Source organism: Branchiostoma lanceolatum, chromosome 15 (assembly GCF_035083965.1).
Source record: "Branchiostoma lanceolatum isolate klBraLanc5 chromosome 15, klBraLanc5.hap2, whole genome shotgun sequence".
Lineage (NCBI taxonomy): Eukaryota > Metazoa > Chordata > Leptocardii > Amphioxiformes > Branchiostomatidae > Branchiostoma > Branchiostoma lanceolatum.
Window position 1 is genome coordinate 11,654,380 of NC_089736.1, and position 14,558 is coordinate 11,668,937.

The 14,558-nt window shown below is 42.9% G+C and overlaps 2 protein-coding genes across 2 annotated transcripts; one reads left to right on the forward strand and one right to left on the reverse strand.

Annotated features, from left to right (window-relative positions):
- The first annotated feature begins 756 nt into the window (after positions 1–756).
- Positions 757–8,451, forward strand: LOC136420670 (uncharacterized). Its single transcript, XM_066407730.1, has 6 exons — positions 757–1,765; positions 2,065–2,210; positions 2,791–2,877; positions 4,601–4,815; positions 5,332–7,581; positions 8,008–8,451. Exons 1-6 carry the CDS (start codon positions 1,238–1,240, stop codon positions 8,256–8,258), a joined length of 3,477 nt encoding a protein of 1,158 aa, XP_066263827.1. The 5' UTR covers positions 757–1,237; the 3' UTR covers positions 8,259–8,451.
- Positions 8,452–9,229: 778 nt separating this feature from the next.
- Positions 9,230–13,660, reverse strand: LOC136420671 (kyphoscoliosis peptidase-like). The gene is made up of 4 exons (XM_066407731.1): positions 13,599–13,660; positions 12,323–13,331; positions 11,375–11,610; positions 9,230–10,940 (listed from the first exon to the last, which is right to left on the reverse strand). The coding sequence occupies exons 2-4, from the start codon at positions 13,283–13,285 to the stop codon at positions 9,650–9,652; spliced, it is 2,490 nt and encodes an 829-aa protein (XP_066263828.1). The 5' UTR covers positions 13,286–13,331; positions 13,599–13,660; the 3' UTR covers positions 9,230–9,649.
- Positions 13,661–14,558: the final 898 nt, after the last annotated feature.

The window sequence follows — 14,558 nt, forward strand, 5'->3', positions numbered from 1 at the left end:
TTTCGTCTAAGACCAGTACAATACTGCCCACTGCACGGATATCAGCATTGCGCACCTTTGTTGACATGTAAGTTCCATTTACCAGGATAATGTTACATTCTACACTCTACCTCTTCAATCAACGTAAAATCATTAATCATAATTACAAATATCATATTCGGAAGAGGAGACAAACTGCACTCAAATCTACTACATACATTTTCTCCTCTAAACCTCTTGAAAACACAGATAGTCTGTCCCCAATACAACAGTCTTGATGTTACGTATAAAAAGTAGGTCACTTGCAACAATGGTTACTGTGGCATCAGGTTTGTGTGACAGAATGGCGGAATGATACAAAGGGCACACAAATGTCAGTATACTAATAACTGTACTAAAACTATATCCTTGAATCCATTTAAATCACACATATAGCACGACTGATTGAAAAAAAGGACGCCGTAGCGGTAGCAAATATATTTTGACTAGTGTTAGTTGAGCACACAAAAAGGGTAGTGAGACGTAGCATACATGGACATCTCACAAACTGAGACACCTGTCGTCTGATGGTACGTAGTTGCCATAGCAACAGAGAACAAAGCAAACTCGATGTCTTAGACGATCAACTACATAAAGAAGGCGGCAAATATGGGCGCGGGTGCTTTATTTACATAGTTAAGACATTATGGTCATTCAAGTACTCCCGAAGGAGTTGGAAGTGTTGCGTAACAGCCAAGTTGTTGTCTTATCAAACATGGGTGCAGTATTTCAAATGACCTATAGGACGACTGACAGGAATGACGTCACATTTTCCACGCGAGGTCACCCATACAATACCTCAACAGGTGATTAAGTCGGCTGAAACACCTGTAAAACCTTTACCTTAAACTCAATACCTGTGGCTTTTATGCACAGTTTTACCGGATAGAAAGGGAGAATGACTTGATTATGTGCCTCGTACCATTTCGCTAATCATTTTGGTCAGATGTCAGACGACACTTCTGACTCGTTCGCCGCCATTTTGGAGGTTTCTAGGGTAACTAGGGTGCAGAAGGGCACAACAGACACGCCCCTTCCATTGTTGTCAACAAAAGACAGGTGATCACATTCTAGTCTCCTGTCGGAATGATACCTCGGAGAGCACCGGATTGTATCCACTTGCCGTGACTAAGGGAAATATCATGGAGGAGCGGGCAAGTATTTTGTGGCAGGTTTTGTGACATTTTTTACGAGCAGGGCGTCGGGCGGAGTTGTCAACATGGGCTGCGGGGGCTCCAGGGACGTTCGACCGCCGACAGGACAACAAGATGGCCGCATGAGCAAAGGATCGTTTCAGCCCCTGGTCATGACGGTAGACAACGGGCGCGTAGTCGGGAAAATAATCGACGACAGTGTAATCAAAAACGGCACCAGCGATTCGTTAGAGAAGACCACGACGTCCAAAAGTAGCAAAGCAGAGAAAGAAAAGGCAAGGAGGACACGTCAGAAATATCTCGTCACCAAGTCAAGAAACAAAGTCCTGAGTTGGCACGCCATTGTAGAGACGAAGAGAAAATCTAAAAGGTTGGTCGAGAGGATTCGGAAGCGTAACCGACGCCCGAGGAAGTACGAAAATCCGCCTTCGGGTGCTCGGGTCGACACGGCGAGTATTGTCGTGCTTTTCGGCGACTCTCCGGAGAAAGAGACGGTGTTGCAAGACGGAGACAAGCCGGTTCTTGGAATCCCCAAGAAACAATTGATTCCTGACCTCGAGGTCTTTAAAGACCTTGATAAATATGCCTTGCAGGTAATTTTTATTTTTCTATCACAGTAATTATGAATTCAAATTAACGACTTATTCTCAACATACCATGTCATGTATCTATAGTTAAGGGAATAGGGTAACATCTACAAGTAAAAAAGAATATAAAACGTTAAAAGTAAAACAGGCAGCTAGATCATAACATTCATTTCCTTTTACTTAAGTTTTAGGAAAAAGGGAAATTGTTTAAAGACATTTGTAATATATCATGTATATCATGCTTACCACACTGAAATAAGTGGTACATATCATTGCAATTCTACCTTTTCGGTAAATTTTTACAGACGCCTGAAAGTGAGGAAGAGTCCATAGAAAAGACGGTAGACTACTTGTTGCGCCGTGCCGGGTCGGACATGGAGAAGGCCCGGGCCACCTGGCGATGGGTCACCGCACGGATCGAGCACGACGTCCCGGCATTCCTGTCCGGAAGGTGGGTTGTTATGTCATTTGAATTGGAGGTTGACATATGTCTAGAATTAGAGTTGACTATACTAATACTATAGGGTGTTCCTGTGGTGTAGTGGTCTGCGCTTCTGTTACTTACCACATCTGGTTCTGATTACTTGGAACCAGAAGGCCCGAGTTCAACTCCCGGGCAGGACACCTCTGGACAAGAGGCGCATTGGGTCATACCAAAAACTTTATAAAAGTGGTACATACTTACGAAACAGTATGGAAGTTAAACACACTCCACTGCCAGTGGACTAGCCACCCTGCAGCAGTGATTGCAACACAGTATGGCCCAGGGCTATGAAACGGAGATGGGCACCGCCCTATACACCTTATGGTGTGGGAGGATTTTAACTAATACTATAATCAGTGACATTTAATAGCAATCGGTTTGACGACAAGTGACGGACGAAGAACGTCGTTCCGAATTGAACAATATGACCTCATTTGAAGATAGTCTTTGATCTTTGTCAAATGTGTCCGGATGCACGAAGTCACGATGTCTTCTGACAATGAAAAGCGGATGAATCTGTCTTATAACATGTGTATGTTTCTTATAGCTTTCCCGACATGACACCCGAAGCAGTATTCACGAGACGCAGCGCCATCTGCTCAGGGTACTCCGCCTTGTACAAGAAGATGTGCAGGTAGGCGATCCTTTTGTTTCCTAGATATAGAGATGATATTTGAGGTAGGAAATACTATACAGGTCTGTAAATAATATAAGGAGGAAGAGTAATGAGACTGTAGCTCGATCTATGTCATATGCATGTTTTAAGGTAGCTAGATAAAGCCGGTGTGCTTCAAAGTCATCCACTCAAAGAAAAAAGGGGGTGCTCACATGATTTCTGTATCTAACGTATTCTGGAAAAATGTTGACATAAAGCTAAATCGCTTCTGTTGACGGAATTGTCAACCTTGAAAAAGGGTGATTCGACAATGGCCACAAATACCCTTCAACTATTTTCCCGTGACTCAAGAAAAATGTTATCATGTTATTTATGGACAGAAAGGGTCAACGGGAACGTGCCCTCTTTGTTTTACGACCACGAATGACTTAGCGAAAACGCAGCCATTCCTCCAAATGCGTAAAGTCAATAGTGCAACCCATGCAGTTAAACAGGTCAGTATCGGCATACAACCAGCGCAAATACAGCTATTCACCAACTGTGTGCCTAGCATTGAAAACCATGCGTCGGTTCAGTTGTGGTTTTACATAGCGTCATACAACACAGCCGCGCACATATTTGTTCTGTCTCAGTGCTATACAAGTCTTCCGACACCGCCGTCACCATTACATAAGCATAAGGGTCGCGGTGTCAAGCCAAATTTCTGCCCCTGCTAAATATTTACTCCAACACTGCTGGGGGTTTCCAGTATACTTGAGGAGAGAGAAGTGGGGCGTGGTAATTTTTAAGCAGAAGTCTGAGACTAACTCTGTCTCCATGGCCCTGACCTACCCTAACCCTAGCCCCAACCCCAACCCTAACCCAAACTCAGCACATGCGCATTACCCCATGGAGCAAAACTCTGACCTATAAAAGAACTATATTTTTGTACTACTGTTGATTAGAACGTCAAAGTACAGGCATGCATATAGAGCCATAATATATCAAAAAGCAAACCAAATAGCAGTTACTCAAGCAACTGGATATGATTTTGGAAACGGGCAGACGTTTCAGGTACAATTCATTACCCTTCGTCAGTGACAGTGAGTAAGATCTGTAAACCAGCAGGTTTTTAACCACGAACTATAAATTGGTATGCCTAAAAATAGGATATGTATTTTTTTATCATGGATCGTTCAAGATATGATGATAAACGCTCAAAGCTAGTCACCTTTATCTCCGCTTGTTCAAATGAATTCATTGCACTCCGTTCTGTTGATAGATTCAATTACATACTAGGAGGTGATAATCCTTACTGTGTACAGATAGGTATATACATCAAAGAATGTTTGGACATTAGAACAAGCAATACGACACGTGAAATTACGATATGTTGCTCTATCCCATATGATTGTGTGCAATCAAACTCATTTGTATGCACCTATTCGTTTGTATGTATGTATCGATGTAGTAGACCTTACGAAAGTCGCTGTGCTTTTGTTGTGTGTTATGGACCGATGTTGAGGTCATTGGACACAGATACAGGGAGCCAAGACAGAGATTGTGGAGCTACATGGTTTATTCCCTGACCCCCAGAATTCCAACACATAGAATGACAGCATGGGTCTTTCTCCGAACGAGGCTGCCTTGGACTATTACACTTTCATAAAGGGGGGGGGGTACAATTACTAAATAATGGTCTTACATGTGTCTTAGTGGGTTCATTACATTGTGTCAATAAAGATCTCTCTGTATTTCTCAGTATCGCAGGGCTTCGGTGTGAAGAGATCTGGGGGAAGTCTAAGGGTGTTGGCTACAGGGTTGGTAGGAGGTTTAAGGAGGAGTGCGACCACACCTGGAACGCTGTGGAGATAGACGGACGGTGGTACCTGTTAGACTGCACCTGGGGAACAGGTGTGGTAGACATACAGAGGAAGAACTTCACCTTCAAGTATCAAGAGGACCGATTCCTGACAGGTATGGTGATCTATGGATGGCTGAATGGTTATTTTTTGCACTTGTTTTGAACCCAATAAGTTAGAATCTAGTGTCAATATTTAGATTAGAGTAGTCACATGCTATATTGTTCCCCTTTATTTGTCCGCTCTTTTTCATGTGGCAATTAGTCTCCGGGCAAGGACTTGCGATAAACTTTCATTGATTTTGACATCATTTTGACGTGAGCCGAGCGAGTTAATGTACGAAATTTGTGGAGCGGAGGTCGCAAAAAATACAATATCCAAGTGTAAACAGAAACAGTACCCAACACTGGCCTTTTCTTTACCCCCCCCCCCCCCCCCACGGAGTGAAGTCTTGTTCGGGCATGCATATTGATAACGTTTGAGGTCCTCTCAGTATAATTAGTGATGAAGATATCTAATCTGGCAATCAATCATAATATCAAAATGTATATGATATTATTCGCAAAGATTAAAAACAGCATTGCAAGGCAGAAAATGGTTACTAACTGTAAATTCTACACGTTTATTGTAGATCCAGAGATGATGGTATTGGACCATCTTCCACTAGACGACAAGTGGCAACTGTTGGAGGAACCCAAAACACTGGACCAATTCGAAAACGAGGTCAGCCTCACCCCCGCGTTCTACGCATGCGGCCTAAACCCCTCCGACTTGAGCGTCCAAGATGGCGTCTTGGAAACACAAAATGGAGGAATCGTCTTAAAGGTTGATCTTCCGAAAACTATCGACCTTTCTTGGGACATGACGGAAGAAGATGATACAACACCGATTAAGACGAGTGTTTTGTACGAGATCATTAAGAATACGGGATATTTTCGCGTAATACCGGCAAAGACGGGATCATTCAAATTCTGGCTGTCGTGCAAAACTGAAGGTGACTGGGACATGGTCTGCACATACCTGATTAACTGTAGCGCTGTGAAGGAAGACTTTACCGGGTTTCCTGACAATGACGGTCATCTGTGGGGTCCTGGTGGTGAACTTCAGCAAGGACGTGTGGTCAAGGTCAGCCACTCACAGGCTATCTTACAAACGGAAGACGGTGAGGTGACGGTTGAACTTGAACCCAAGGATGTGCTTGACTTCTCCTGCGAGCTCTGCGAAGACGGGGAAGAGGATATCGTGAAAGGATGCATGCTGCACGAAATTGTTGACGGGACGGCTCGATTCCGGCTTGCGCCGCCTAAGCCAGGTTTCTACGCGTTGAAGATATACGCCAGTCCACACGACTCCAAACAACAAGACTTTCATCCGTTCATAGAATACATCATTGACTGTAAAGAATCCTTGGATGACGATGACGTATTCCCTGACAACGACGGCGCTGTTTGGGGACCAGGAGTCGCATTGAGAGCGAATAGAGTCACAAGTGTTAGCCATACTGAAGCAGTGGTCGACACCAAAGATGGAGAATGCACCATCACCATAGAGCTACCGAAATGCAGCAATGTCTCCGGGCAACTCTTCAGCATAGATGACGTAGAAAATGACGTCAATGGCGCCGTCCTGACAGAAATCGTGGACGGAAAGACACTCTTCAGAGTCGTCCCACCTGCTAGCGGTAAATACAAATTGTCACTGTTCACGGTCACGGACGGTTGTGACTGGGACCCCATTTGTGACTACGTCATCAATTGTGAGGCAATCAAAGATGGCGTCGAACCATTTCCCGACAAAGACGGTTGTGTGTGGGGACCTGGAATTGCACTGGAAGACAGAACGATACTACAAACAACACAACCAAGAGCGCTTGTAGAAACTACAGACGGAGAAGTCACCATAGGAATCAAAACGCCAGAAGACACAGACTTTGCCGCCCAACTCTTCAAAGCTGGCGATGCGGACAATGAAATAAAAGATGCGATTTTGTTTGAGGTTGTCGACGACCAGGCGTGTTTCAAAGTCGTCCCTCCCGAACAAGGGTACTACGCACTTAATATCTTTACAGTGTCGGAATACCTGGACTGGCGACAACTTTGCGATTACGTCATCTACTGTGACGAACCAAAGGAAGCCGAACCATCGTTGCCCGAAGTCGACGAAGACGGGCAACCGTACGGACCAGGCAAAGCCATCCAAGACGGCCTTCTCAAATACGTCAGCCACAAGGGAGCTGTGCTTAAAACAGAGCAAGGAGAAGTGAAATTATCCTTGGAATTCTCTGAAGCCACGAACTTTACGACTGAGCTATTTACGGTGGGCGACAAAGACAATGAAATCACCGGTCACATCTTCAACCAGATCATTGCTGGGAAAGCGCATATTCAAATTTTCCCGCCGAATGCCGGCACCTTCGTCGTGAAGCTATGGACAACGTCATCTGATTGGGAGTCAGAAGAAGTCTGCAGCTACCTCGTCCAATGCGATAAGCCGAAAGAAAACTTTAAAACATTCCCAAAGACTCATGGATACCTATGGGGCCCCGGGCTTCACTTAGCCAATGGGAAGTTGTCAAACACTAGCCACATACCTGCCGTTGTTGTTGCCAAGTCGGGGGAAGTGCGCATCACCATAGATACAGAAAGTGCATTCAACTCTTGCGTCATTCAAGACGTAGAAGAAGAATGTCTCCCTCCCCAGCATCACTTCTTGAAGACTGTTGGGAAGAGGATCACGGTTTGCGCACGTCTTCCCGCGGAGGGATACTACTCGCTGTCCATCTGGGAAGAGGACACCGAGGAGAAGATCTACTACCTCCTGAGGTGTGATGAGGCCACGGATGACTGTCCACTGTTTCCATTGGTGCACGAATGGCCACGAGGTATGTCATGCACATTTCACGGCACTAATTACTTCAAGGATTAATTCTAAATCTATTCTTCAATATATAGCTGCAATCGGTTTTGAAGAATGGTGGTGGTGTATGTATGTATGCACGTGTGTGTGTGTGTGTGTGTGTCTGTGTGTGTGTGTGTGCGCGCGCGCGCGTGTGTTTGTGTGTGTTTGTGTGTGATATTATGACTAAAGACATACATACACTTGACCCGGTATCCACACAGGCTCTGCCTTGGAAGCACATCATTCTGTAAGTCGGGTATCAACCTTGAGTGCTATATATTTTCAAATTGCTTTCTGTGATTTTGTTTACAATAAGGCAGCATCCGAGAGCACTTTTTGCTAGTTACAGACATTCTGTTGCAAGTATTGAAACTGTCATAATTATTTACCTGTGATTTCTTCTGTGTAGATTGTGAGCTCCACGAGCCAAGAGATGGCAGCCTTCCATCAAAGCAGAACATCCGCTTCCGGGTCACCTGTCCCTCAGCGGAGGGATTGTGGGTAATGCTCGCATCCGGCGACCGGAAGGACCTCACCAAGGATAGCAAGGGATCATGGGAAGCTGACGTCAACACCGGTGTGTCTGGCGATTTAACGCTTTGGTCGAAGATGGCGGAAAACACATCAGAACAAGTTTTGCTCGTTTATCGTGTTGTTTAAACATTTGCACAAATATATAAATGAAGGAAGCAATTTCCCTTTTGCAGACAAAATGGTTTTAAAAAATTGCAAATGATATTCAACGATAGTGTTTAAAGGGTGGTACCTACTGTTGTATATTACAATGCAGTTTTTTTCAATGTATAGATTGATTTGCAAAAATACCACATACATTTTTATTTGCTTCTTTGATCACCCTTGTCATAGTAAGAGACAATTGTGTATGTCTTTACAGCATGAAATGCAGAAAAAACGCGTGAAATACAAGATAAATATAATCAAGAAAGACCTCAATTTGTTCTGCTTCAGAGTACACTTCAAATATGAGCACAAAGAAATATTGATCATGTATTATTATGTTATCTATATTTGATTCATATCTGTTGATATCCATAGCCAGCGGCTGCCAAACATGTGTATTTCCTGTTTACCACATAATCTATACACAGACAGTGCAAGTTAAAAGCCCAATATTGACACACGGAAACTTGTCATATTGTATACCAAAGATGAAACGACCATACATTAAATATAAAGCTGCTAAGACATACAATGAAATATCTATACTTGATACAGATTTGCTTTCCATTTCCAGATACTTCGAAAACATTTGTATTGTATATTGAAAGCTACATGTTTGTATCTACTGTATATTGTATATTGAAAGCTACATGTTTGTATCTACTGTATATTGTATATTGAAAGATACATGTTTGTATCTATTTGTATATTGTATATTGTATATTGAAAGATACATGTTTGTATCTATTTGTATATTGTATATTGAAAGATACATGTTTGTATCTATTTGTATATTGTATATTGAAAGATACAGGTTTGTATCTATTTGTATATTGTATATTGAAAGATACATGGTTGTATGTATACAATGTAAAATATTGCAAGTACAGATCAGTGTAAAAGAGCTGTTCATTAAATGACTCTCAACTCTTGAAAGGATGAACACATCTTAATGTCTTAATGTATTCTTTGTGGGTGTTTACAGGGACTAAATGAATACATTTATCGTTAGAACATCACGGGCAAATCATGCACATATAGTAATATCTCTTTTGTTTATAAACCACACCACACCCCAAGCACGTTATGATATAAGGCGTTTCAAGTTACATTGAACTTGAGCATTTCACAAAAGTAATCACATTTTCGTAGTATATGTATTCATAAGTGTACATGTTACAATAAACCTATCATAATCACCTTCCAATTCTGCATCTGCATTCGCTGAAATGTCCTTCAGGTAGATTCCTTCTTCAGAATAAGGCCATGACAGTTAATACTTACTTAAGATGCTACAACACAGCATCAGAGCATCTTTAAGATGGTGGTTTGAATGTCTTAAAGCAAATAAATGTACATGAACGCAAAATCTATGCCACCACTTCATACTCGAGCAATGTCCAGTACTGTTTCTCACCTGGCTTCTTTCTCGACACACTAAGAATCTTACCTTGTTCCCCGGTGTCGGCGTCTCCTTCCCATGAGTCGTTTGCATTTCTGACAAGTTGCTGCCACTTGCCGTTGGCAATTACGACAACTTTTTCTGAATTCGGGCAGACGACCCGGAAGTGAATGCGCCGATTTCCGGCAAGGCGACCATCCAATGGCTCATACAGAAGGCAACGACTGTTGTATTTCTTCGGGTATGGAGAAGCATCTGTTTTGCATTTATTACATTTCAGGAGATAGTACATAGATTTGCTGTACGTTTTGTCACCTTCCTCTTTCACCCAGATTGTGAGAGTGAACTGACCTGTTTTCGGGGCTCTGACATAGACACTAGCTGTCAGATCATTTACTTGGGCTATTGCATAGTTACTCCACTTAAGACCATCTTCTTTCATATTACACATGTATTGAAGTGGTTTTACGGAATTGAGTTCTATCTTAGCCTCGCCTTCGGGGAGGGTAACTATGGCCTTCGGATGACTGACATCCGAAATGAACCCGTCAAGGAGCCATGGACCAGGACCCCATGTAGAGGTTTCCAAGCGCGGAAACGCCACGTGCCCAGGCATTGGACCAGCGCTGTCAACGACATACGAGCAGATTTGACTAAGGCTAAGTTTCCTGGTAGCAGGACACCGTTTTTTGCCATATATTTGCAACAGAAATTTTCCCTTTTGAGCTGGTGCCACTTGAAACATGGCCACGTTGTCAACAATTTCAAGCAGGACGTTTTCATTCTGAGAACACCCACCTTCATATGGATAGATGTCGTACTTGAAGGTCATTGGTTCAGGAATTTTGATCGAAATTGTTGCTTCGCCATTTTGTGTACAAACTGGGCTCATGGTGGGACTCAGAAACTTTGGTAAAAGGCCAAGGTTGAAAAAGGAGGACTCAAAATGCGCTTGGTTTTCGAAAATGTTTAGGGGTACCAGCTCTTCTAACAGTTGCCATTTGTTGTCCATTGGATGGTGGTCGGTAACGAACACTTCCGGGTCAGTGAAAAAGTAGTGTTCGTTGTACTCGAACTCGAAGGTCCTCTTCTGAAGGTGAGTGTTTCCGGCGGCCCAGGTGCAGTCGAGTAGGTACCATCTCCCGTCTATCTCCACTGCGTTCCACGCATGGTCAGAGTTAGGGCCAAACTTATCACCCACCTGGTAAGACCCACCTTTTGAACGGCCGCTGATGGTGACGCACTTTACATCAGCTAAGCTAGAGAACAATGGTAACACAATGCTTTATGCATGTATGGGCATGTTAGTATCAACGGCCAGGAATATTAGATGAATTTTATTTCGCAAATATGATGATCTTTTGCCTATGATAAAACAGTGATACTATTATTGTCATTCAGCTTCCTAGACAGGGTCTCAGCCCAACAAAGCTCATTGTTTCCACTTTTGACCTAAAAACTCACGATAAGGGAAATTACGTTGATGAAGGTTAGACATCCAGGTAATAAGATACGCCAAAAATAATTACTCAAGCAACTGGATGAGATTTTGAAACAGTCAGACGATAAGGGAAAGTGTTTCCCCTTGCTTTTTTTGTGAAGCAGCCTTATCACAATAGAAAGCATTGTTACTGATTTTTTTTAAACATGTTTATATTCTGACAATGGTACTATCATTTCATGACTGTATTACCTGCACATTTCCTTGTAGAGGTCTGAGTACCCCTGGCACACGGACATCCGCTGTTGAAACACCGCCGCTGGAGCGGTTGATTGTGACTTGAAGCTGCCCGTGACGTACGAATCTACGGCATACTGGATGTGTGACGTCACCCAACGGAACAGGACCCGTGCTTTTTCCAGCGGAGTTTCGGCAGTCTCGATCAGGTAGAGGACGAGGTCCTTGATGGTAGCATGGCCTTCGGGAGCCTGGGAAAATAAGACATGGTTTGGATTTTTAACTATCAATAACTTTAAATCATTGCAACCAAGTACGCATAATTTTGCTACGCAAACTGACAACAAGGACAACAAAGTGCCCCGAATGTAGGACATCACATTCCTTCTACATGTAGAAATTATTTTTATGTTCCAAGTACCATGTCTGGACTTGTGAAAAGGACATGATATGTCAGCTGGCAGATCTTTAAAATCCACATCAGAACACTTTTACAAATCTGATATCTTAACCTTATTGTTGGCAAGCTTGTGTCCTTGTATGTACATGTGTTTGTCCCGGCTACCTTAAGTATTACTTTTCCACTTAACCTTTGTCCATGTACAGAAAAACAGCTGTGTGTTGGTTTTGCACTAAAATATTCAGACTTTGACTTCATTGACTTGTAGTGTATTGTAATCAAGATCAGGTCAAGAAGTAGCTAGTAATGCGCATGCCTAGATAATCGGAGGTTAGACCATGTCCTCCTGAACTACCTTTAATCAGACTAACTGTGCTGGCGGGCAATATAGAGTTTGAACACCATATGGGGGAATTGGGAAATGTTATCCTTCCCGGGGGCTTACTCTCCTAGCCAACTATTCACCCTATAGCTAGTTCAGGACTTGCACTTTCTTCAATACACACTCCACATATGTTGCTTTGAACAAAAACTGTTGTTCCAAATGACAAATATTTGGTTACCTGAACTGCACGTTCGTCCAGGTCTTTGAATACTTCAAGGTCCGGGATGAGGTCTTTCTTTGTACGGGGTTTCGGGGTTTTCTGCTCCATGATTGTGGTACTAGCTCCCTCGTTGTTTTGAACAGAAGGATCCGCTAAATCTCCATGGACTTCTTCTTGCCCTTGGTCACCCTGTTCGCCAATAGTTTCCTGTAACTCTGTGGCATTGTCCTTCCACGGCTCACTGTCTGGGGTAGTCTGTTCTTTCTTTTGCTCTACGGCTGTGACGTCTGTTGTCTCCTTTGACTCTTCGTGGACTTCTGCTTGCCCTTGGTCACCCTGTTCACCGATAGTTTCCTTTAGCTCTGTGGCTGTGTCCTTACACGGGTCACTGTCTGGGGTAGTCTGTTCTTTCTTTTGCTCCACGGCCGTGGCGTCTGCTATCTCCTTCGAATCTTCATGGATTTCTGCTTGCGGGTGGTCATCCTGTTCGCCAATAGTTTCCTGTAACTCTACGACAGTGTCCTTATTACCTTCATTGTTTGGGATGTTTCTTTCTTTCTTTTGCTCCACGGTAGTGACGTCAGTTGTCTCCTTTGAATCATCATGGACGTCTGCTTGCCTTTGGTCATCATGTTCACCAATAGTTTCCTGTAACTCTGCGACAGTGTTCTCAGCATGTTCATTGTTTGGGCTGGTCTGTTCTTTCTTTTGCTCCACGTTCGTGACGTCGGTTGTCTCTTTTGACTCTCCATGGACTGCAGCTTCCACTTGTTCTTGGGTATCTTCTTCACCATCAGTTTGCTGTATCTTTGTGGTGCTGTCTTGCGAAGGACTGTTATTTGGGCAGTGTTGCTCAGCTGCAAGTTGGCGGTGTCGTCGGGGCGGTGTCGGTTGTCTACCATTTTTGACCGAAACTTTCCTCACCGGGCGTTGTCCTTCAACTACGTCGACACTCCTCAATTTGGAACAAGACGAGCCCATGTTGAACTTCGCTGCTTCCTTTTAGCCGCAAAGAACTTTGAACACCCTGTTAGAAGAATTTTATAAACAAGTAAGCAGACTGCACAACATAATCATGTTGTAAACGTAAGTTTATCCTGACCTCTGTACCAACGAATACTAAAAGCTCTAACGTTACCAGACAGAGGCGCTGGAGCTTGTCAGTATACAAACAAAAAACTGATCAAGTCATACACAGTTTATTCACGAGTTAGCCATTTTTCTTACAGATATGACAAATATAAACTTCTCACAACCAAAAATGGCAAAATTCGTTTATCTAAACCTCCCTTACCTGGGTCCTAAAAGTAGCAAGTATTTCCGCTGCACCACAGAAGCCTTCTTCCAAATACGTGCTTGTCCTCTTTGCAGTCTCTATCCCGTGATAGCAACACCAAACAACAAAGCCAGGTTACTATTTACTATTCAGTTGGTTCAATATGATCTCCACATAAATCACACAATGCTGGACCCTGGCCATATGCATATTAACATATGCAACACGACCCTGTTACTCGAGCCTGGCTCGTTATTTATTAACTTTGATATCACTCTAGTATCCCGGGAGACAGACTTCTCTCTTCAGTTGAACTGGACCTTTCAGGGTGAAGTGGGTATGCACAACAGGTTGGCCGTTTAATCAAGCCAGGGTCAAAGAAATGATCAGGTTTTATATCACAAACCAAGGTGTTTATAACATAGAAGAACTTTGTACATGGTACAAAGTATGGCAAGAATTCGTTAACATAATACAAAGTAGAAGTATAGAATAAAACTTAACATCCTAGTTAATAATACGATACAATAAGGGCTAGCATACATTTTGATATAGCATCCTCATTTATCATACGATACAATAAGGGCTAGTATACATTTTGATATAGCGTAACAGTTATGATCGAGTTGGTTTAATCATTAGTTTCGATATTTTTCTAATGTGAAAGCAGTCGTAAGGATATTTACCTATTTTCGCATTGTGGGGATTGTTGCATTTGAATATATACTCAAAACGGTCGGTTGTATATAACCTCCTTGCACAAACTATAGCTTTCGCATCCCTGCATGAGGACGTAGAAAAAGAGTCGCCTGGTTATACAAAAGTTACGAAAACTCAGAAAAGAAACATTTGTTGTGATAAGATTTTCATCACGCGTATGTGACATTTATTTACCAATATACACTCGCGCGGGGAACATTGCTGGTAAAAAGTTAACGTACTTTATTTCTCGTGCATATGCAGTGCGTTACTAAGCAA

What these genes read in the sequence shown, in the direction of transcription:
- LOC136420670 (XM_066407730.1), top strand. Translation starts at nt 1,238, where the DNA reads ATGGGCTGCGGGGGCTCCAGGGACGTTCGACCGCCGACAGGACAACAA. An exon ending in TTGATAAATATGCCTTGCAG is followed by an intron (nt 1,766 to 2,064) that starts GTAATTTTTATT and finishes AAATTTTTACAG; the next exon opens with ACGCCTGAAAGTGAGGAAGA. An exon ending in TTGTACAAGAAGATGTGCAG is followed by an intron (nt 2,878 to 4,600) that starts GTAGGCGATCCT and finishes TGTATTTCTCAG; the next exon opens with TATCGCAGGGCTTCGGTGTG.
- LOC136420671 (XM_066407731.1), bottom strand. Translation starts at nt 13,285, where the DNA reads ATGGGCTCGTCTTGTTCCAAATTGAGGAGTGTCGACGTAGTTGAAGGA. An exon ending in TGGACGAACGTGCAGTTCAG is followed by an intron (nt 11,611 to 12,322) that starts GTAACCAAATAT and finishes TTATTTTCCCAG; the next exon opens with GCTCCCGAAGGCCATGCTAC. An exon ending in CTCTACAAGGAAATGTGCAG is followed by an intron (nt 10,941 to 11,374) that starts GTAATACAGTCA and finishes ATTGTTCTCTAG; the next exon opens with CTTAGCTGATGTAAAGTGCG.